The sequence below is a fragment of the Lepidochelys kempii genome, chromosome 7 (genome assembly GCF_965140285.1).
Source record: "Lepidochelys kempii isolate rLepKem1 chromosome 7, rLepKem1.hap1, whole genome shotgun sequence".
NCBI classification, from domain to species: Eukaryota; Metazoa; Chordata; order Testudines; family Cheloniidae; genus Lepidochelys; species Lepidochelys kempii.
In genome coordinates this window covers 101,795,404-101,819,986 of record NC_136386.1, presented here as the reverse complement: position 1 = coordinate 101,819,986, position 24,583 = coordinate 101,795,404, and the positions used below count along the sequence as shown (strand labels likewise).

The 24,583-nt window shown below is 43.2% G+C and overlaps 1 protein-coding gene across 4 annotated transcripts in view; it reads left to right on the top strand.

Moving 5' to 3' along the window:
- PTPRE (protein tyrosine phosphatase receptor type E) overlaps positions 1-24,583 on the top strand; it is a 268,702-nt gene that overhangs the window by 175,313 nt on the left and 68,806 nt on the right. For 3 of the 4 annotated variants that reach the window (XM_073354053.1, XM_073354051.1, XM_073354052.1), the window contains 3 exons: positions 17,810-17,912; positions 18,200-18,273; positions 20,814-20,950. In XM_073354053.1, the coding sequence (XP_073210154.1) occupies positions 17,810-17,912; positions 18,200-18,273; positions 20,814-20,950 (314 nt within the window). Of the gene's footprint in view, positions 1-17,809; positions 17,913-18,024; positions 18,119-18,199; positions 18,274-20,813; positions 20,951-24,583 lie in introns of those variants that run through there. The other variant, XM_073354054.1, reaches the window with a different exon arrangement.

The window sequence follows — 24,583 nt, the reverse complement described above, 5'->3', positions numbered from 1 at the left end:
CAGTCTCTATTTAAGCCTAAATTAATAGTATCCAATTTGCAAATGAATTCCAATTCAGCAGTTTCTCGCTGGAGTCTGGATTTGAAGTTTTTTTGTTTTAAGATAGCGACCTTCATGTCTGTGATTGCGTGACCAGAGAGATTGAAGTGTTCTCCGACTGGTTTATGAATGTTATAATTCTTGACATCTGATTTGTGTCCATTTATTCTTTTACGTAGAGACTGTCCAGTTTGACCAATGTACATGGCAGAGGGGCATTGCTGGCACATGATGGCATAGATCACATTGGTGGATGTGCAGGTGAACGAGCCTCTGATAGTGTGGCTGATGTTATTAGGCCCTGTGATGGTGTCCCCTGAATAGATATGTGGGCACAATTGGCAACGGGCTTTGTTGCAAGGATAAGTTCCTGGGTTAGTGGTTCTGTTGTGTGGTATGTGGTTGTTGGTGAGTATTTGCCCCTCAGACAGAGACAAACACCTACAAGATCTCTGTCAAGCTTTCTTACAACTACAATACCCACCTGCAGAAGTAAAGAAACAGATTGATAGAGCCAGAAGAGTTCCCAGAAGTTACCTACTACAGGACAGGCCTAACAAAGAAAATAACAGAACGCCACTAGCCGTCACCTTCAGCCCCCAACTAAAACCCCTCCAACGCATTATTAAGGATCTACAACCTATCCTAAAGGATGACCCAACACTCTCACAAGTCTTGGGAGACAGGCCAGTCCTTGCCTACAGACAGCCCCGCAACCTGAAGCAAATACTCACCAACAACCACATACCACACAACAGAACCACTAACCCAGGAACTTATCCTTGCAACAAAGCCCGTTGCCAATTGTGCCCACATATCTATTCAGGGGACACCATCACAGGGCCTAATAACATCAGCCACACTATCAGAGGCTCGTTCACCTGCACATCCACCAATGTGATCTATGCCATCATGTGCCAGCAATGCCCCTCTGCCATGTACATTGGTCAAACTGGACAGTCTCTACGTAAAAGAATAAATGGACACAAATCAGATGTCAAGAATTATAACATTCATAAACCAGTCGGAGAACACTTCAATCTCTCTGGTCACGCAATCACAGACATGAAGGTCGCTATCTTAAAACAAAAAAACTTCAAATCCAGACTCCAGCGAGAAACTGCTGAATTGGAATTCATTTGCAAATTGGATACTATTAATTTAGGCTTAAATAGAGACTGGGAGTGGCTAAGTCATTATGCAAGGTAGCCTGTTTCCTCTTGTTTTTTCCTACCCCCCCCCCCCCAGATGTTCTGGTTTAACTTGGATTTAAACCTGGAGAATGGTCAGTTTAGATGAGCTATTACCAGCAGGAGAGTGAGTTTGTGTGTGTATGGGGGTGGGGGGGATGTGAGAAAACCTTGATCTATGCAGGAAATAGCCCGACTTGATTATGTAAAGAGTTGTCACTTTGGATGGGCTAGCACCAGCAGGAGAGTGAATTTGTGTGGGGGGGTGGAGGGTGAGAAAACCTGGATTTGTGCTGGAAATGGCCCACCTGTTGATCACTTTAGATAAGCTATTACCAGCAGGACAGTGGGGTGGGAGGAGGTATTGTTTCATGATTTCTGTGTGTATATAAAGTCTGCTGCAGTTTCCACGGTAAACATCTGATGAAGTGAGCTGTAGCTCACGAAAGCTCATGCTCAAATAAATTGGTTAGTCTCTAAGGTGCCACAAGTACTCCTTTTCTTTTTGCGAATACAGACTAACACGGCTGTTCCTCTGACACTTACTACAGAAATAGAAGGTTGGAAGTAATGTAAATGCACTATGGAATAGGTTTCAAAGTCCTTTTCATTGGTCAGTCTTTCACATTAATCAGTCAACAATTATCCATCAGTTCTCTCCAATGCTAATACACCAATCTAGGCATCATATATGGATTGAGTTACATTGGATTATGTTCAGAATTAGACCCAAAGGTTCCTCCTCCTCCTTGTTTTAGACACTACCCTGCTCTTTTCATGTAATAAAATGAGGCATAGTCAGAAATTCAGTATCATTAAAGGAGGTGCTGAGACAAGTTCTTAAATATTTGTAAAGACAGTGCGGGAGAGTCTTGGGCCCTTCACTGAAACACACTTTCAGACTTAATACTTTTTTAAAACCCAGGTTTTTTAACAAATATATTATTTAGTTGTATTGCAGTAGCGCCGAGGAGCCCAGCCACAGACCAGCACCTCATTTTGTTAGACATTGTACAAATAAAGAACAAGTCTTTCTTTTGTTTCTTCATTCTTCCTCAGTTCCTTCAGACCTCATACATTGGTGTGTTATCCTTCAGTGGGTTTTCTGATATCTTGTTTCACTGCAGTTTCTTTCCTTGAGCTTTCTTCTTTGTCCCCTCTGTTTTTTCTCCCTTCATTTTAGTATTTAGCAGTCTGTTTGACTACTTGTTTCGTGTGTGTGTGTGTTGCTCATTATCATCAGTCACTGCAGAAAAGTGGAAACAAGTTGCTTCCATGACAATGTTGGTTCCGTGCCTCTCCCCCCACACTCATGTAGGTTGAGAGAGGTTTTTTCAGGCTACAGGATTGCACCATTGGCATACATTTTTTCCACACAGTAGTCACAATTCTCACTGCACAAGTTCACTCATACCTCAGGTAGATAGAGTAGCTGTATCTTTTAAACAAGGAGAAGAGTTTGCTGTGTGAGAATGAAGTAAATGAGCTCCAGTGTACAGCATAGGTACACATTGCCCGTGCTTACCTGTCTCCATTACACTCAAGGTGATTCTCAGAACATGGGTTGAAGATCTATTTTTATTGAGCTATCATACATTTTTAAACATAAGCACACTAATACAGAGTTAATGCATAGAGGAGTCAGTCCTAGTGAATCGTTCATTGTGGTCACACAGTGGATTCAAGCAGAAGGGAAGCATCTGTAGCACTTTTTACAACACACAGGAAATTGGCTTGAACTAGCTTTTAACTTAATTATCAAGCTCAATTAGCAGCCAACATTCTATCTAATTGACCTGAACTTATATATTTTTGTTTGCAGAAAGATATGAATATAACAAACCATATTACACTAATCTGCAATACTGATACAAACTGTCCAATTCCTGACATGATAAAAACCATATAATAATAAAATGTTAATATCAGCAGACAGACAAATTTGGGTCTTTAAAAAAACCAAATATTTCATTTTAGCACTTTTCTATATTTTTGTCCTGCCTTAGAAATCATTTACAGCGTTTGGATTTAAAAGAAATGGGATGTTTTATAAATATATGTTAAGGGAAAAATACTGTTGCTCCTTTTTGACCCGAGTGATCAGCCAAATATCAGGGTCCTGTGAGTTGTTCACTAGCAGGAGAAATTGATGCTGGAGTCTGGTGTCTGTAATACAAGCCTGTTTATTTACAAAAGATGTATAAAGTCCTGTTTCCCTAAACACGGTAGCAATCAAACAAAAGGAGATAGCTTCTTTGCTCCCGGCTCCCAGCTTCTTTCAGCCAATACTTAACTCAAAAGCTTTCTCTCTTAGCTTTTTCTTAGGGTCACACTACCGGTGCTTTTGTGTCCCTTGCTGCCTTCTGTCTCCTAACCTTCTGGTGGTTTTCCTGCTTGCGCTTGCCCCCCACCTGTCTCACCTCCTCAACCCCCTCTCCACTAAAATACCTAGTGAAGCCCCTCTGCCACCTGGTTCAAGTTGCTGAGAGGCCTCACGTGTGCCTTTGTTTTGGGCAGTGCCATGTGCCTGTTCTAGCTGGAGTCCCCTGTTGTTTCAGCTGCCTGGTTCTGTAAAGGAGCTTAATGACTTTTTAGAATGATCTTAAAGGGTGGCATTTACATCCACCCACCCCCACCCGCCAGTTTCAAAAAGATTTAACCCAACCCATAATAGTTCTATTTAACAAGTACTGGGTTGGTATCACTGAGGCAACGTTAAAGCGCTGCAGCAGCGCTTTAACGTGGCTGTGTGGTCACGGCACCAGCCCTGGGAGAGAGCTCTCCCAGCACTGTAAAAAAAAAAAAACAAACAAACAAAACCCACCCCCAGGAGGGGAGTAGCTACCAGGGCTGGGTGCACTGTCTACACTGGTGCTTTACAGCGCTGAAACTTGCAGCGCTGAGGGGGTGTTTTTTCACACCCCTGAGTGAGAAAGTTGCAGCGCTATAAAGTGGCAGTGTAGACAAGGCCATAGAAAGCTGCACCCTCCTCAACACTGACGTGCCTCCATTACCATGGAAGCTCACAGCACTCAATGTGGGGCTGTGATAGGAGCTGAAAATAATCAGAGTGCAATAGCAGACCACCTGTGCCCGAGACAGTAAGGGAGCCCCCATAGAACCATTCTTTCAGGTCCATGCCTCTCAGGAAATCTCCTTATCCTGGGGCTGATTCTACGAGCCCTTTCTAGCCCTTTTACACTGGTTACTTGGGTGTGAAGGGGCTGCCTTGGCCAGAATTACATCCTTGCCCAAGGAGTTTATAATCTAAGGGCCTGACTCTGAGGGACCAAACCCTTGCACCTGCTAAGCTCTACATTCAACATAAAACTGGTAGGGATGACGACAAGGCATGGAGGAGGAGGAAGAAAGATCACCAGATACGCTTATTGTTGCGTATGCTGCTTTTGGTTCCTAGTTTTGTTTGGTTTTGTTTTTAATTAGTATACTGAAATTAGGAACAGAACGAAGCCGGGGGAACATTACAAGATAAGGAGCACGAGCACCAGAAAAAGTAAAGCAGGCATCTGGAAAAGTGGCAATAGTGACAAAGCGAGGCAAAATCACATGGCCCAAACTTTGGGGAAAACCTGTGTCATGGCCCTAATTTCTTCTCGGAGTGGAACATAGTATTTCAACACATTTCTGGAAAGAACCCTGGGTTTATGATTTTAAAGCTGCCATTCCAAACAGAGAGTTACATGGTTATTGGACCACTGTTTATTATATCTGTTTGTGGTGCAATGGTTGAAAATTCTCCATGCCAATGACCAGATTGAGGATCTACAGTAAAAGTAATCTGCTTCCTCAGCATGTACTTGTCTGTGTCTCAATCCCCTGAAGCAGCACTGATTAAAGAAGTAGCTTCGGTGCTACAATCATTCAGTCTGCCCTTGATGTGTTTAATTTCTCTTACTATATAGATGGCTGTCTGGTTAAAGGCCACTGTCAGGCCTCTGAATTTATAATAGGTCTGGGGCAAAGTAATCTTGCTCTTTAATTTCAGAATGTTGTTAGTAAATTAGCAACCCAACCTTTGGGGAAAATACAAAATAATAAATGTGATCAACATTTAAAAAGCATGTGATGCCTGTGTGCAGCTCTCACACATAGTGTAAGGCTGCTGGTCTGACATTATCACTATTTTGTTTAAATTCATGGGACTGTCATGGAGAACATCTGTGTTTCCAAGCTAACTTCCTTGATATCAGATGGCTAGGGGAGAAACAAGACTGTGATGTGGCACTCATAGAGCTGCATAAGCCATCCTGGCCATGCTTTGTCCCTTGAAATCAGGATATGTAAGCAGGGCTGATATATACCAGGCACTATCCTGTGACAGAAAATCTCTCAGTGGTGGTATTTCCCAATATTGCTACATGGGACAACATCTTAAGTCAATGCAGAAGCTTGAGGTGGGGCAGAATGCAACCTACCTTATCAATTATTAGGTATACCACTGAAATCATGATCCCTGTAAAATTATGATAGCCACATCATCAGCTAAAAGACTCTCTTGATTCTCAATAGAAAACATCCTTGGTCTTTGATGGATTTAAGGCAGTAATGGAGCAGCATCTCCAAATATAGGGGAGATAAGAGTACGACACAAAGGAAAACCAAAAAAGATGAAACCCATTGGTTTTTGAAATGACTGCTGCTTTTGATTAATATTGTTTTCATAATGATGGGGCTGGACACTACTGAGGCACCAAAAAGTCACCAGACAACCCACAGATACCTCAAAGAGAGAGTAAAAAATGTGGCCAATGATATCAGTGAGCGAAGGCATCTCTATTATAGCTGTGCCATTTATGCTATTAGAGATCATATGTCTGTGTCACCTCTGCATCTAGGAGTCATTAAGGCTATAAAATATTGTTCTGAAACAATCTTTGAAATAAAAGGTATCCATGCAGGCGGAGCTGATTTTACAAAATGCTGACTGAAACTCTGTTTTCCCTTGGTAAATATTTTGTTTCACATCTCTTGTCCCTTCACATACATCATTCTGACCACGTAACTAAAATAAAGGATGAGCATATACTTTGTTCAGAATAAAGTTTGTCTGTATATTAAGAGGGGGAGGGTGCTGCTGTCTTTCCCTGAAGTGTCAAAAAATAAGCCACAGGCCAACCTTTTTCATTCATAACCTTAAAATTCCCATTGTTTGTTTCAATAATTCTCTCTTTCTCAACAATACTAGTCTATACAGTATCTAATAAAATCCCTCAGCGGACACTATCCCATCTATCCCTAACTTATCTGCCTATTACAAATTATATGAAAAAAGTAATGCATAATTAAAGTTTATTTTAAAAAATTTTCTCACTCTCTTGTAACTAAAATAGTTTAAAAGAAACTGACCACCTGTGTAGGTGACTAGTCAATAACAAATTATGCCATTCATATCCATAACAAGTAAGATTTTAGGAAACACATGCTGTTAGGTACAAGAGAATACTTTGATGTGGTAGTCACTTTCAATCAATATAAAAACCCCTTGAGTCAGAGGAATAAAGTATTAAATACCCTATGACTAACAAACATTGTAAGGAAGAAACAGACAGGCAAACAGCATATTCACTTATAAAATATAGGATTGACTTTTCTTGTTCCAGAAATCTGTATAAGCCTAAATTTTCCCTTGTATTTTAAGAAATGAGTTTAGGACTAAACTGTTGCACCTCAAGTCATCATCTGAGAAGAAGAACCATTCAAACAAAAGGAAAGTCACTGCCTCTGTCATCCCCACAGCTTGTTATTCCACATAACCTCACTCTCATGGCAGGCACTCTTATAATAAAAGGCACAGACAGAAACAAATCTATTATTGTATCAATACCAGACTGATTTCTTTGTGATATTTTTCCAAAACAACAGGACAATATACTTTTGCATGTGTGCAACTTTACCATCACTAAGAATCAGCATAAACTTCTAGTAGGTCACATCAAAGGCTCCTCTTTTCAAACATGAACAAGGCCATATTTCATGAGAAATCTTTGAAACCTGAGTGTTATTTTAATTGCTGTTTGTTGAACCTCCTTCAACAACAATTTCTTTTCTTTCCCACATATACCGGCGCTAATCTGAGTTATAACCAGAGCCTAATAAAACTAGAATAACTACATCTTTTCCTGCATTGAGCTAATGGATTTAGAGAGATTTCTGTAATATTTCCAATCTCAGTCCTGCTGTGGTAGGCATTATAGCAGACACACCTTTCTGTTTAGTAAATATCTCTTCCTTTGTTCTTACTCCATGTTCATTAACACCAAACTGCATTCACATGTGGCCATGTCTGTAACGGGCCAAATTCTGCCTTCAGATATGTGTTTACAACTCCTATTAAAGTCAATCAGAGTTGCACCCATGTACTTTAAGACAGAATTTGGCTAATTGGTCCTAATTTTTTTTCCTTTGACTGAACCATTCCTGACCTGACTACTTATTTACAACTCCACTACAACCATGAAGTACCATTACCTGCATCATTTAATAATAAGCAGCCAAAGTTTCAATACTGATCCTTTAGGACTTCAACAGAAACTTCATTCAAGCATTTAAAAAGTTTGAAGTCTGACTTCATAATTCCTCTGGCTAATAAGATGTCTTTCGATATATTGCAAATATTTCCATATATAGTTCAAAATGTATAACTTAGTCACCACATTCTTCAAAAATCTCAGACCTAGCTGGAGGGCATACAGTATCTCTTTTGATTCCCTGAAGATTTTTCATAAAAGACACACACCTCTGCTTTCAGGACACTTCCATTTTCTTTCCTTGAGTATGCTCGGCTTTTTCAAATAACTCTTACAATGTAGACTCATAGATATTCATAGATATTAAGGTCAGAAGGGACCATTATGATCCTCTAGTCCAACCTCCTGCACAACGCAGGCCACAGAATCTCACCCACCCACTCCTGTGAAAAACCTTTCACCTATGTCTGAGCTATTGAAGTCCTCAAATCATGGTTTAAAGACTTCAAGGAGCAGAGAATCCTCCAGCAAGTGACCCATGCCCCATGCTATAGAGGAAGGCGAAAAACCTCCAGGGCCTCTACCCATCTGCCCTGGAGGAAAATTCCTTCCCAACCCCAAATATGGTGATCAGCTAAACCCTGAGCATATAGGCAAGATTCACCAGCCAGATACCCAGGAAAGAATTTTCTGTAGTAACTCAGATCCCGCCCCATCTAACATCCCATCACAGGCCATTAGATCTATTTACCATGAATATTTAAAGATCAATTAATTACTAAAATCACGTTATCCCGTCATATCCACGTTATCTCCTCCATAAACTTATTGAGTTTAATCTTAAAGCCAGATAGATCTTTTGCCCCCACTGCGTCCCTTGGAAGGCTATTCCAAAACTTCACTCCTCTGATGGTTAGAAACCTTCATCTAATTTCAAGTCTAAACTTCCCAATGACCAGTTTATATCCATTTGTTCTTGTGTCCACATTGGTACTGAGCTTAAATAATTCCTCTCTCTCTCCAATATTTATCCCTCTGATATATTTATAGAGAGCAATCATATCTCCCCTCAACCTTCTTTTAGTTAGGCTAAACAAGCCAAGCTCCTTGAGTCTCCTTTCATAAGACAAGTTTTCCATTCCTCAGATCATCCTAGTAGCCCTTCTCTGTACCAAAATTCCAGTTTGAATTCATCCTTCTTAAACATGGGAGACCAGATCTGCACACAGTATTCCAAGTGAGGTCTCACCAGTGCCTTGTATAGCGGTACTAAAACCTCCTCATCTCTACTGGAAATACCTTTCCTGATGCATCCCAAGACTGCATTAGCTTTTTTCATGGCTGTCATAAATATAAAGGGAAGGGTAAACCCCTTTAAAATCCCTTCTGGCCAGAGGAAAAATCCTCTCACCTATAAAGGTTTAAGAAGCTAGGATAACCTTGCTGGCACCTGACCAAAATGACCAATGAGGAGACAAGATGCTTTCAAAAGCTGGGGGGAGGGAAAAACAAAGAGTCTGTCTGTGTGATGCTTTTGCCGGGGACAGAACAGGAATGGAGTCTTAGAATTTAGTAAGTAATCTAGCTAGATATGCGTTAGATTATGATTTCTTTAAATGACTGAGAACTTAAGCTGTGCTCAATAGAATGGATGTTCCTGTCTGTGTGTCTTTTTGTAACTTAAGGTTTTGCCTAGAGGGATTCTCTATGTTTTGAATCTAATTACCCTGTAAGGTATTTAGCATCCTGATTTTACAGACGTGATTCTTTTTATTATTACTTCTTTTTTACTGTTTCTTCTATTAAAATGCTTCTTGTAAGACCTGAATGCTTTTTTCATCGTTCTTAAGATCCAAGGGTTTGGGTCTGTGGTCACCTATGCAAATTGGTGAGGATTTTTACCAAACCTTCCCCAGGAAGTGGGGTGCAAGGGTTGGGAGGATTTTGGGTGGAAAGACGTTTCCAAACAACGCTTTCCTAATAAAATAAACCTAGATAAACGTTTGGTGGTGGCAGTGGAAGTCCAAGGGCAAAGGGTAAAATAGTTTGTACCTTGGGGAAGTTTTAACCTAAGCTGGTAAAAGTAAGCTTAGGAGGTTTTCATGCAGGTCCCCACATCTGTACCCTAGAGTTCAGAGTGGGGAAGGAACCTTGACAACGGCCATATCACATTGGCGGCTCATAGTCATCCTATGATCAACCAATACTCCAATACTCTAATTGATGCGTTCCCAGCTTATAACTAAAATTCTTGTTATTAATCCCTAAATGCATAACCTTACACTTCTCACTATTAAATTTCATCCTATTACTATTACTCTAGTTTACAAGGTCATCCAGATCCTCCTGTATGATACCCCGGTCCTTCTCTAAATTGGCAATACCTCCTAGCTTTGTATTGTCTGCAAACTTTATTAGCACACTCCCACTTTTTGTGCCGAGGTCAGTAATAAAAAGATTAAATAAGGTTGGTCCCAAAACTGATCCCTGAGGAACTCCACTGGTAACCTCCCTCCAGCCTGACTGTTCACCTTTCAGTAGGACCCGCTGTAGTCTCCCTGTTAACCAATTCCTTATCCACCTTTCAATTTTCATATTGATCCCCATCTTTTCCAATTTAACTAATAATTCCCCATGTGGCACAGTATCAAATGCCTTACTGAAATCTAGGTAAATTAGATCCACTGCGTTTCCTTTGTCTAAAAAATCTGTTACTTTCTCAAAGAAGGAGATCAGGTTGGTTTGGCACGATCTACCTTTTGAAAAACCATGTTGTATTTTGTCCCATTTACCATTGACTTCAATGTCCTCAACTACTTTCTCCTTCAAAATTTTTTCCAAGACCTTGCATACTACAGATGTCAAACTTACAGGCCTGTAGTTACCCGGATCACTTTTTTTTCCTTTCTTAAAAAATAGGAACTATGTTAGCAATTCTCCAATCATACGGTACAACCCCTGAGTTTACAGATTCATTAAAAATTCTTGCTAATGGGCTTGCAATTTCGTGTGCCAATTCCTTTAATATTCTTGGCGGAAGATTATCTGGCCCCCCCCGGTTTAGTCCCATTAAGCTGTTCGAGTTTCGCTTCTACCTCAGATATGGTAATATCTACCTCCATATCCTCATTCCCATTTGTCATGCTTCCATTATCCCTAAGATCCTCTTTAGCCTTATTAAAGACTGAAGCAAAGTATTTGTTTAGATAATGGGCCCTGCCTAGATTATCTTTAACCTCCACTCCATCCTCAGTGTTTAGCGGTCCCACTTCTTCTTTCTTTGTTTTCTTCTTATTAATATGGCTATAGAAGCTTTTACTATTGGTTTTAATTCCCTTTGCAAGGTCCAACTCTACTTGACTTTTAGCCTGTCTCAGTTTTTCCCTACATGTTCTGACCTCAATAAGGTAGCTTTCCTTGCTGATCCCTCCCATCTTTCACTCCCTGTATGCTTTCTGCTTTTTCTTAATCACCTCTCTGAGAGGCTTGCTCATCCAGCTTGGTGTACAATTCCTACCTATGAGTTTTTTCCCGTTTCTTGGGATGCAGGCTTCCGATAGCTTCTGCAGCTTTGATTTAAAGTAATCCCAGGCCTTCTCTGCCTTTAGATCCATAAATTCTTCAGTCCAATCCACTTCCCTAACTAATTTCCTTAATTTTTGAAAGTCAGCCCTTTTGAAATCAAAAACCCTAGTTGTAGATTTACTTTTGTTAATCCTTCCGTTCAGTTTGAACTGAATTAGCTCATGATCACTTGAACCAAGATTATCCCCTACATCCATTTCTTCTGAGGTCCTCACTACTTACCAAAACCAAATCTAAAATGGCATCCCCTCTAGTCGGTTCAGCAACTACTTGATGAAGGAATCCATCAGCTATTGCATCTAGGAAAATCTGAGCCCTATTATTATTACTAGCACTCGTCCTCCAGTCTATATCTTAAGTAATTCTTAAGATGTTCTCCAGAGTTGGTGTTAGTTCTGGAGACAGCGCATGACACCTGAGCTCTGTGATCTGCTTTGGCTGCCTACTGATTTCCAGATTGAATTTGAGATGATGTTTTTGACCTGTGTGAGACATTGGTGCTTGAGAGACCACCTCTTTCCTCATGTCACACTGCTACAGCAAAGGTGTTTGAGCTGGACACCCCCCGCCCCTTAGTTTAAAAGGGGGATGACTCTAGAGTCAGTCCTGGGTTTACCATGGTGCCAGGCCCACAATCAGAAGGGGCCACGACCAGCCTGATCCCCCGGCTGGCTGAGCTGGCCAGGAGAGCTGCCCCTGCCTCGCCTCGCCCCCCGCACTGCCCCAGCCCCACTCCCACTCCACCCCTCCACCCCCACAAGCCTGCTCCTCTGAGCTACACGTCCCTGGGGACTGCAGCAGGGGTCAGGCCCACCTTGCACTCACTGGGCAACAGGAAGTGGAGCGACCTGGCCCCAGCCCGCTCCATTCCACCGGTGAGTGCTGGGGGGCAGTTCCCCCTGCCCCCCAAGCCTGGGGAGGAGATGGAACAGTGGGGAAGGGGCACGGGATGGAGAAGAGAAGGGGGCGGGGGGAAGCGGAGCTGTGGGGAAAGAGGCAGTGGGGATGAAGAGGATGGGTGGGGAGGAGGTGGAGAAGGGGCATGGGATGGGGAAGAGAAGGGGGCTGGGGCTGGGGAAAGAGGCAGTGGGGATGAAGTGGGTGATTGGGGAGGAGATGCAGCAGTGGAGAAGGGGCATGGGATAGGGGAAGCAGGGACGGGGGAGGGAAGCGGGTGGGATGGGGAGGAGATGGAACAGAGGGGAAGGGGCATGGGATGCGGAAGAGAAGGGGGTGGGGGAAGCAGGGGCAGGGAGAAGGAGGGGTGGGATGAGGAGGAGATGGAGCATTGGAGAAGGGGCATGGGATGATGAAGAGAAAGGGGATGGGGGAAGTGGGGGCAGGGGGAAGCTAGAGTCTAGCATGCAGCATCCCCTTGGCAAAAACTGGGGCTCCCCTGTTAAGCAGGCCCATCAAACCCTCACCCTGACAAGCCCCACCTCCCCTGCATCTGTACCACCCTGATGGGGCCCCCCCCAGACATCCTCCCCACTGAGCCCCAACCACCTGCACCTGGACCTCCACCCAAATGAACGCCCCCCGCACCTAAACCTCCCTCCCCCAGCCGAGCCCCAAACAACTTCACCTGGATCCCCTGCAGAGTCCCATTACCCTTGTGCCTGGAACCCCCACAATGAGCTTCTGTACATCCAGATCTCCCACTGAGACACCCACACCCAGATTGCCCCACAGAGACCTTCACCCCTCTTACCACCACCTGGATCCCCCCACGCTAAGTCCCTCTGTACTTGGATCCTGCTGCCAGGCTGAGCTTGCTCACCCACACCTGGTGCGCCTGGCACAAGGGGCAGGGCCCCAGGGTGTTTCTGGGGCAGGCCTGGCCCTTGTACTGTGTCAGGGTTGGGTGCAGCCACATTTATTTATTGACAAATAAAATTTGCAGAATTTTAAAATACTGTGCACAGAATTTTTAATTTTTTGGTGCAGAATCCCCTCAGGAATATGGGGTGCTGTGCAGCTGTGATGGTGGGACTGTGAGAAAGGTGGTGGGCATTGGGGAGGTCTATGGGTGGGGGGCGCTGGGTGAATGGTGTAGTGTGCAGGGTGCTGTGCAGTTGTGGTGGGAGGCCAGCAGGGGAGGTCTCTGGGAGGGGTGAGGGCTGGGCATAGAGATCTGTGGTGGAGGTCTCTGGGTGAGGGTGCGCTGGGCATAAGGGTGGGGCACTGGGCAGGGGGGCGGTGTGGTGAGGGTCCACCCTCAAGGAAAGGGCATGATGGCAGCACAGGGCTGGGCAGGCCAGTGTGTGTCTGGCAGCTGCAGGTTTGTAAACAGTGCCCTCCTGCTGGGCTGCGCAGAGCGGGGCTGCTCCCACCATGCTGTGCCTCATTGCCCCCAGCCCGCCCTTCACTCTGGAGACTGACCATCCTGCACCTTGCCCCATGGGGGCCCACAAATATGTTTGGCGCCGGGCCCACAAAAAGTTAATTCGGCCCTGTCTAGAGTGTTCTCCATGAGGGTCTTCACTTCTGAAACCAGATGTCTCATGTGGTCCAAATTAGCCCAAGAAGACATGCTGCAGGGCACATCTATTTGCTTGGGTTGTTCCAGAAGAAAGGGTTATGTTTGTGTCAGGGAGGGGAGTTTTGTGCTTGGGGGCGGAATTCCTTTGGGAGTTGAGGGGTTTTTTTGTTTTGTTTTTTTGCAGTAGGAGGTGGTAAACTGCTATTTTGTATTTTTTGTTCTTGTAACTTGTGTCAGTACATATCATGTATTGAGTAGACAGCCCTTTTTGTGCTCCTATAAATAAAATATCACATGATAGGGCATACTCCACGGTACTCTCCAGCTGAATTTCCCAGTGTCTGAAGAGGGGAAGTGTATGATGGCCTCCATAACTAGTGTTTGTTGTTTAATATGTTTTGTTTGTTCTCTGCTAAGCCTTAATTACTGTGCAGAAAACACTACTGTTGCTATAAATTAGTAGCTGACTGATACACGCTCCATCTGGGTCTTGCTGCAACATAGAGATCGTGAAACCTATTCAAAATAAATGTTGTATGTTTTTTTTTCTTGCCTATTATTTCTTGTTCTTTCATTTTACATGTTGTTTTTATGATATCACATTAGCCTACCAGTCTCTCTGTAATACTATGTTGATGGAGTCATTCCTTGCTAGAATATCCTTCAACCCCAAATTATATATACCTAAAGCTTATTTTCTGTCCTAATTCCTTATCTACCAATAGTGTATCCTCCCTCTACATCCATATTGTATTCTCATTTCTTCTTATCCCAGTCTGTTATTTTTCTCTTCCATTTTATATAATCCTCACTCTAACATATTCAGCTTGTACTGTGAGGCAGTACTGTGAAGTGCTTAGAGCAGGAAACTGGGAGTAAGGCTGATGGGGCTCATGCTCTACTCTGTGCACGTATGCACAGGGTATCCCGTACCTGCAGAAAGAGAAGAATTCTACCTTTGGAACATGCTTTCCCTTTTTCCCCCACCAAAGGAGTCCCAGGAGGTTTTGGCTGCATGGAATTAGGAGAGTTGGATAGGATTCTCCTCACTTTCTACCCCATGGGGGGAAGCCACACAGCTAAAGCCTGAAGCTGGTGGAGTTTTTGGTTTTGTTTGAACTGCATGGTTGTCAGGAGCATGAGATACTGCAAGTCAAATTGTGTACTACTATTGAAAGGTTACTACTAGCATAAAGAAACAGATAAAAATTCAACATTAAAATCAACTTCATTTTGCAGTATTCAGTATTGACAAGTAGCAGCATAAGCCCTAAAACTATATGTGTAATTGATGCCAGGTACAGTAGAACCTCAGAGTTACCAACACCTCAGGAATGGAGGTTGTTTGTAACGCTGAACAAAACATTATGGTTGTTCTTTCTAAAGTTTACAACTGCACATTGACTTAATGCAGCTTTGAAACTTTACTATGCCAAAGAAAAATGCTGCTTTCCCTTTATTTTTGTAGTAGTTTACGTTTAACACAGTACTGTACAGTATTTGCTTTTTTTTTTTTGGTCTCTGCTGCTGCCTGATTGCGTACCTCCAGTTCCAAACGAGGTGTATGGTTGACTGATCAGTTTGTAACTCTGGTGTTCATAACTCTGAGGTTCTACTGTAGCTTGCATGTAGATTCTTCATTCATGGCTCTCTTATTTCAGTATTAGTGCAAGCGCCATCATCCTTATACACTTACGTGGCTTGTGCATACCCAGATATGTACCAAAAGAGCACTTCTTATGCTGTGTTACAGCTGTCGCGTAGAGTAAATATTCTTCACCAGATCCTCACCTAGTATAAATCGGCATACTAGAATTCTTGCCCCTCCCCACGTATCCAGTGCTCTGTACATTGCACATTAGGAGCATTACAAACCAGCAACTAGCCACCTGAAAAAACAGCCAAACAAGAAATTATATGTCAGTCTAATGCCTGGAACCTTTGAATATCATTCTAAAATCTTGCACCAAACATCTTAGGCTGGTAAATTTATACTGTGGGGGAAGGGAGAATATGCTTTCTCATTCACCAGGTCTTTACATTTATGTTAATTAACTTTGCAATGCTCTCAGTTGCTCCCACAAGTATAAATGACATATTAAAGAGCTATATGCAACATTGTAGCCATGTTGGTCCTAGGATATTAGAGAAGGTGGGTGAGGTAATATCTTTTATTGGACCAACTTCTACTGGTGAGAGAGACTTTTGAGCTACCTAGAACTCTTCCTCAGGTCTGGGAAAGGTACTCAGAATGTCACAACTAAATACAAGGTCAAACAAATAGTTTAGCATAAGTAGTTATATTCTTACAGGTCCATTGATCAGATACAATTTTTCTAATATCCCTTTAGGAAAATACTAAGTATAATGTAATGAACAACAGATGCAAAACCTACAGACATATCTCCACTGCTACAATGGTCAACACCCCCAGAATGTGCCTGTCAAGATCCTACACATGCCTATCACAACATGTGGTATACCTCATCCAGTGCACGAAATGCCCCAGTAACAGTTATATGGGTGAAACCAGACAGTTGCTATACTCTTGAATGAACTCACACAGGAAAATAAAAGATAAAAACACCACATCACCTCTGGATGAACACTTCTTTTTCACATAGCGATCACTCTATATCGGACCTCTCAGTCCTCATCCTCAATGGAAACGTGCACAACACTTTCAGAAGATGAGCTTGGAAGCTTAAATTCATAACTTTTCTTGATACTAAAAATCATGATCTTAATTAAGATACTGGATTTATAGCTTATTTTAACAATCTGTAACCACTCTAAACCCCTTTTTGTCCTTTGGACTACAGGGGTGTTTACAGGCCACTTCAACTTGAATGGTCCTTTAGAATATGTGCTAAGTATGCTAAAAGAAAAGGAGGACTTGTGGCACCTTAGAGACTAACAAATTTATTTGAGCATGAGCTTTCCTGAGCTACAGCTCACTTCATCGGATGCTTATGCACAAATAAATTTGTTAGTCTCTAAGGTGCCACAAGTCCTCCTTTTCTTTTTGCGGATACGGACTAACACGGCTGCTACTCTGAAACCTGAAAGTATGCTAAACTACCTGTTTGATCTTGTGTTTAGCTGTGACACTCAGAATACCTGCCCAAGAACTGGAGTACTAACAAATTTATTAGAGCATAAGCTTTCGTGGGATACAGCCCACTTCATCGGCTGCGTAGAATGGAACATGTAGTAAGAAGATGTGTATATATACATACACACACACACACACACATACAGAGAAGGTGGAAGTTGCCATACAAACTGTAAGAGGCTAATTAATTAATCTATTTCCCCATGTTAAGTATCCTCACACCTTCTTGTCAACTGTCTAAAGGGCCATCTTGGTTATCACTACAAAAGTTTTTTTCTCCTGCTGATAAAAGCTCATCTTAATTAATTAGCCTCTAACAGTTTGTATGGCAACTTCCACCTTCTCTGTATGTGTGTATATATATATCTTCTTACTATACGTTCCATTCTATGCATCCGATGAAGTGGGATGTAGCCCATGAAAGCTTATGCTCTCAGAAATTTGTTAGTCTCTAAGGTGCCACAAGTACTTCTGTTCTTTTTGTGGATACAGACTAACATGGTTGCTACCCTGTCCAAGAACTGAGGAAGAGCTCTGTGTAGCTAGAAAGCTTGTCTCTCTCTCTCACCAACAGAAGCTGGTCAAATAAAAGATATTATCTCACACACCATATTCAAGAGCTGACAGTTGGTAGCACAGATTTTAAAAATATGTTCCCTTAATTGGGGGTTTCAGCTTTGCATTTATTTACTAAAAAGCACTGTTGATGTTTTTAACAAATTGATACAATCAGAAGACCACACACAGCCACCATGGGAACTTTGGCCCTAGAGGTAGGCCTTTTGGAAACTGTACAGTGCATATAAATCAGTTTTTATAAGTATTAGGTATGTTTGTCCAATTTTATCTTTGCTACACTGAGAATTCCATCACAACAACCTGTCACTCTTGGTATTTTTTTAATTTATAGAGTCTCCAGGAAAGAACAGGTCACACCAGCAACTACTGACTTCAATGTTGATCCTGCTTCTTGTGTTCATCATTTTCATTCTTCTGGCTGGCTATTTTTTCAGGTACGGAACTGTTAAGTGCTGCACTCAGAACTAGATTGGTCGTATTTTGATATGATCTCATAAGGAAATGAAAGCGGTTCTACATATATGCGGTAACTGAAGTCTCAGACCACAGTTTAGGGTAACAGAGGATGCCATATGTTGTATTTAATCATTAATCATTACCATCTGAAGATGAACAGAAAGAATTTCTCCAGAATTACATGGTTTGTACAAGTTAATCTGGAAGAGCATTTGTTACCTTTTAAACACAAGTATTCAGATTAATTTAGTTTTGTGTATTTAAGGTTCAGAAAACATAGGAAAGCTGTTGTGACCTCCAGTGACAAAAAGATGCCAAATGGAATCTTAGAAGAGCAAGGTAATGACATGTTATCTTTGTTTTTTAGAATGAATTTTAGTGTGTGTGTGTGTGTGTGTGTACACACACTTTACTTTTGAAAGTTAAGAATTCAGTTCTTTAAACTTTGAGGATGACTTGTATCTTTTTATTGTATTGTTTTAGTGCTGGCTTTATTTATTTAAAAGAAAACAAAGAAGAAAACTTTCCTTCTTTTTCAAATAACTCTCTCTGTCTTCTCCTTGCTGTTTAATAATTTACAACTTAAAGTTGTAATTTTACCAGATTTTGTTTCTACATGGCAATTCTCCATAACTGGTTTGTTAATGAAGGATTCCTCATGACAGTGGAGTTATCTGCACCAGTTTTCAGTTTAAGAAAAAAAGGATTGAAACATTTGTGTTAAAAAAACAAACAAACAAAAAGAGTATGAAGAACTACTCTGTAACTCTATGACCAGATTAAAAAGTAAAAGGGGGATGAGAGGGAAGGGAGATAATAGCATTTTTTAAAAAAGATGCAGTTCAGAAATTGAAAATATTCACCAATAGATTTTCAGATGTTGTTTTTATTAAGAGCATATCAAATTAGACTAGATTTGGAACATCAAGCACAATAAAGATTAAAAGATGGCAAAGTTGTTGGGGAATTATAGGTCATCCATATATTACTCATGTCATAACGACGAAGGGGTAAACAATTAAAGAAAAGGAAAAAAGTAATCACAAGGGAGAATTACCTGCAGTTTCTGTGGCTTTCGTGTTACGATGTGCAAACTGAAAAATTGTTTATTCACAGTTCTAAATATAATCAAATGAGTGTAACTTCCTGTTCAGTGTCAAATTTCCTAACATCAGTTAAAAGAGCATTGATGTTTCCAATGTATTGAGATACACTAGCCAGCAAGCAGAACGCTGTTACTCTGTAGAATGGCTATACATGAACTATTAGGCAGCATGGTTCCTGAAAGAAGCATTGTCACTGTCTGTTTCTAGGGAAGTGTTTTGTTTTTCTTTTAAACAAAGCTGCTAGTCTCAGGGAAACTTCCTCTATCATGATTTCAAAACTCTTCAACTTCACTGTTGTTTTAAAATGCAATATGTTTGCACACTGAATATGTTGTCTAATTTTCTAACCGGTTTACCAGTACACAATTGTCATAAAGCTAGCAGATCTAGCCGGCTGGTGCAGGGGAACTCCTGGGTGTCAGGTGCTACACGAAATCATCCCATAGGGGACATCATTGCTGTAAAATCATCCCATAGGGGACATCATTGCACCTTGTGCTCCAGCTATCCTTGTCTGCTAAAACAGCCACTTTAGCTGTGGGCCTCTGGCACAGCTGGCTATGTCTACACTACCCCCTGGATTGATGCACCGGAGTCGATTTAGCGGGTCTAATGATGACCTGTCAAATCGACCGCAGATCGCTCTCCAGTTGACCCTAGTACTCCACTCCGAATGAGAAGAGTAAGTTAAGTAGGCTGGAGAGTGTCTCCCGTCGACCCAGCATAGTGTGGACCCTGCAATAAGTTGACCTAAGCTACATCAACTGCAGCTACGTTATTCACGTAGCTGGAGTTGCGTAGCTTAGGTCGATTTACTGCAGTAGTGTAGACATAGCCTCAGAGCAGCCAGCAACTTGGGACTGGTATGGCAACCCGGGGACTGAACTCCATTTGCTTCTTGATCTGTGCTTGGTGCAGAAAGACCAGACCACGTGTTTGCATTTTTGCAGGTATGTATTGGTGCCTACAATGAATTGCAGATGAAAAAGTATACTTTCAAAATTCAGGTCCTGTTTAAATGTGCACTACTGTCTGCATGGCGCAAATATTGTTTTCCACTGTTTTGGGACAGAAACTAAATTAAAGTACTGATGCTTCCTATACTTTTGGATACAGATGCAATAGGAATGCTTCAAACAAGTCTCATGAATTTGTTACCTTCTTAAAGCAGTTTATTGAGAGCAAAACACTTACCTAATTGTAGTTATTGTAAATATTACAGCGTTTCTGGTGTCTGGCAAATTGTGGCTTATTTGGAGAAATACAACCATTTGTAAAATAGATTTACAAATTATTTCCCTTAAATTAAGTATCTTAAAAAAATTTCCCCTCCAATCCCTACACTTCCCAGTGAGTGTGAGGAACTGATAGACCCTCTTGCCTCTCCAAATGATGTTTCATCACATTTTTATTCTGTTACAAATTAGTCAGAAACTCTAATTATTAACATTAGGACACAGGCTTCTGGCATTGTTTTAATCCAGTGTGTGTTCAGAGAAATCACTCGGCTTGTTATTTTTATGGAAATCAACTCTGTCATGAGTTTGACTGCAGTAGAGTTGTAGCCATGTCAGTCTCAGCACGTTTGCCCAATAAGAGATATTACCTCACCCACCTTGTCTCACTAGTTTGATTCACATTTCATAAGAGGCATGCTGTGCCTTTTTCCAAGGTGTTTCACAAAATTGATTGGCTCATCATTTGATTAATGGAATAACAAGTGGTCCCTCATTCTGAGTATACATTTAACATTTGTTTTCTCTGGTTTGACAGAACAGCAAAGGGTGATGCTGCTCAGCAGGTCTCCCTCTGGCCCAAAGAAGTACTTTCCTATTCCAGTGGAGCATCTGGAGGAAGAAATACGGATAAGATCAGCAGATGATGGGAAACGGTTTCGGGAAGAATTTAATGTAAGTCTGCTTGTTTTCTGCGTTGTTTTTTATCACGGGGAAGAGAAGAAGAAATCAAGAATGGATACGAATCCAAAAAATGTTGTTGGGTTTTTGTAATTAAATGTGTGTGAAATTGGCACTTATAGCATGGGGAATGCTGGGCAAGTGTAACACACACACCTTCTGAGTGTGGTGTTCTGTCCCCTCTAGTGGCACTGAGACCCAGGGCCGGATTAACCTTTTGTGGGCCCAGTGCCAAACATATTTGTGGGCCCCCATGTGGTTGTGATGGGCCCCTTCCAAGTGTGGGCCCGGCGTGACATAGTAAATGTGGTATTGCCGGGATGGGGATGAAAACATTTATTCAAAAACAAAATAAGATATTTGAAGCCACACTTGATTGAGACCTCCACATCAATTTACCCAGAATACCATTGAATTTGGTTTGTGTGGAAGGGGGTTGTTTGTTAGTTTTGTCTTTTTTGTTTAAACACTCAGGGCCTACTTGGGGCCCTGAACACAAGTGCTTAATTAGTACACTTATGAGCCATGTGTGTGGCCCGGATGTAGCAGTCAGTGGTGTTGCACCTGTATCTCCCTACCATCACCTCCTCCACCCAAAATTATGTTTGGTAAATGCATTTTTTGAAAGCTGCATTTTCTAATTTGGTACAATAATGTTTACCAAGCTTTGGGGCGGAGTGTGGGGAGGAAAATTGCTGGTGCCCATCTTTTGCAGGGAGAAAGGGCCACTGAGACACACACACACACACTTTACCACAAAGACTACCACAATCCAGCCTCAGGCTCCTACCCCAACCGTCACACCTGGGCTCTCCTCACCCCCCAGTCTCTCCTACTGTTCCCACCCCACACAACTAACCCCCAAAGAAAGGCTCTCCTCAATCTCCCTGCTACTGCTCACCCCCCCACACACACTTTCACCCCAGGGCTGTCACCTCCCTCCCTTCTACTACCCCCTCCACACACTGAGCCAACCCCCACCTTCAACCCAGACTCTCCCCTCCCTCCCTCTGCCCCCTGTCACACCAACCCCCACCTTAACACCCTGCTTCTCCTACACCCCCCCACACAGAGTCACCGCCAGCTCCCCCATCGCACTCGGACTTGCCCCACAACTACCCCTTTCCCCCCAAACCGCGCTGCACCTTCTCCCCTCCCCGATTGCAGGGGGGCAGTTTCTGGGCATTCCCACTGGCAGGGGGCACAGCAGCCAGCACTGACAAACCCCGCTGTCACCGCCCACCCTGCTCCCAGGGACCACAAGCAACCACCCCCGACCCTGAAGTTTCAGGTTGAGACAGTGCCCAGGAGCCTCCGGGCATCACAGTCGCTGGGGGTCTGCACACCACCCGGGAGTCACAGCACAGCAGCCGCCCCCAGGAGAATGGGGGAGACTTGGAGGTGGAGGAAGCCAGGAGCTCCCAACCCGTGCCCCAAGTGAGAGGGAGGACGCAGCGGGATTAGCGCCGGGAATCCTTTCCCTGCACCAGACCATTTCCTCGCTTGGGATTTCTTTTTGGACCGCTCCGCCCACTTCAGCTGGGGCAGCTGGCAACACGGTGCAGGGCGTTCTGGGACTAGTAGCACAGCTGACAGCGCAGGTCCCAGGGCCCCAGCGGAACACGGCGGCGTGCAAACTACCCTGCAACACCCAGTCCCTGTTGCACCTGCGCACTGCACACCCCAGGCTGCTGAGTGTTTCAGCTGGTGCTGGGAAATTGCTGACTCTTCACGTTGCTGGGCTTTGGCCCAGGCTGGATTAACCCTTCCAAATGTAGGCCCCTTCCAAGTGTGGCCTGGTGCCACAGCACCACCGGAGCCATTGTAAACCAGTACTGCTGAGACCACTTAGAGATTAATGAGTCTGCCCTACAGCCTTAGCTAAGAGCCAGTTGGCTTTTAACTCATGAAGTAGAGGCTCATGCACTAAGTTCCAGAGGCACCAGGTTCAGTCCCGCCCGCTGACAACCGGGGTCTGTCGGTGTTACACAAGTACAGTGTAAGCTTCTCCACACAGCTTGCTAATGCTCTTCATTATTGATGTTTAACACCCAGTTATTTCAGTTCTGGTCTTCAGAGAGATTGCTATATGTGTTGGATTGTACAGGTGTTTAGCCATGGGGACAAATGTCCAGTAGGGCTCATGGTGGAGAACTAAAGTGATTCTCATTTGTGCTCTCTCCTGAGTTTGAACACAGAAGTGTCTCAAAGTAGAACTCTAATCCACTGAGGTGTCTCTCGCTCTCTTTCTCTCCCTTCCTTGATGCTAAAGAGTACAGGCATCCGTTTTACAGAAAAAGTTATAAATTCTAATTAGTGTTGTGATAGTGAGGCACCACATTTGGAAAAACTGAACTGTTTTATTTTATCAATGTCTGGGATCTTAAACTCTGCTGTCTTGATGCCCTCCTCCCCCAGAGGAAGGGGAAGGAAGATAGAAAGCTCTGCAGCATTCAAGCCTCTGAGAATGACAGTCTCCCCTCTGTAGGGAGAAGCTTATGGCACGGTGATAAGAGAGCCACGGCCTTTTAAACCAGTATAGCTCAATCATCTTTTGGAAACTCTGCTCTTTGGGGTTCTGCTCAGATCTACGTGGCATGTGTAAGGAGGGTGAGTGCCTCTCGGCAGTTCTCCACTAAACCCACATCTCAGCAGCATTATTGGCAGAGGAGCCCTGGTTCCATTGGCTGCCTGAGCAAGAAGGCTTTCCTGAAGTATTTTGCTTGCTCAGAAAGACAGCGTGTTTGCTCCCCATTGCCCCAGATTTGCAGTTGCATGGTGGCTACATAGATGGGTTTTACCCGGCTCTTGTGGAGGGGGAAGTATGGGGAGAACTATGCCATGTTGGGTCCACTCCCAAGCTTCTGCTATTTCAGGAGCCATTCCACACCCACTTATTATTCATTTTCACTTCCCTCAACATCTCATGGCAGAACTGAGCAGCTTAGAATCATGTATAGTGTGTTAAATACAGACTCAACTGGGCCAATATACAACTATCAGTTAGGATATGTCTACGCTTGCAGAGTTTTTGCGCTGTAAGTTTCACCAGTGATAAGGAATTGGTGAAAGTAAAGTGCTGGTTTGTGTACTCACTTAATTCCTCAGCATCAGAGAGTGTTTACATTAGCAGCACTTCCATCACTGATAAGAGCGCACTCTGAGGGCAGCTATCCCACAGTTCAGCTCTCTCCATTTTGACGATGGGCCTTGTGGGAAGGGTGGGGGGTGATCGTGGGGCATCCTCGGTCCCTGCACAGCCTCCTCTCCCCAAACACTGATCAGCTCCAGCAGCTCAGCATTGTTCCAAGCAGGGGATCGTTTGCTTCATGGAGCAGGCATTGTCACCTGGCCAGATGATAAGTTAGCACTTGCCAAAGAAACAGGAAGGGGAGTTTCAAAGTTCCCGGGGCTTTACAGGGGGAGGGGTGGACGTCTGTTTACCTGGCATCAGAGCAGCAGAGCTGCTGGCCAGAGTGGTCATCGAGGCACTGTGGGATATCCTCAGGAGGCTAAAAGCTGTGTAAACAGGAAGAACATGTCTTCACTAGCACATCACCGCAAAAGCATCACTGGTAAAAGCGGTACGCTTCTCATGGAGGTGGTTTTCTTTTTGCAGTGAAACAT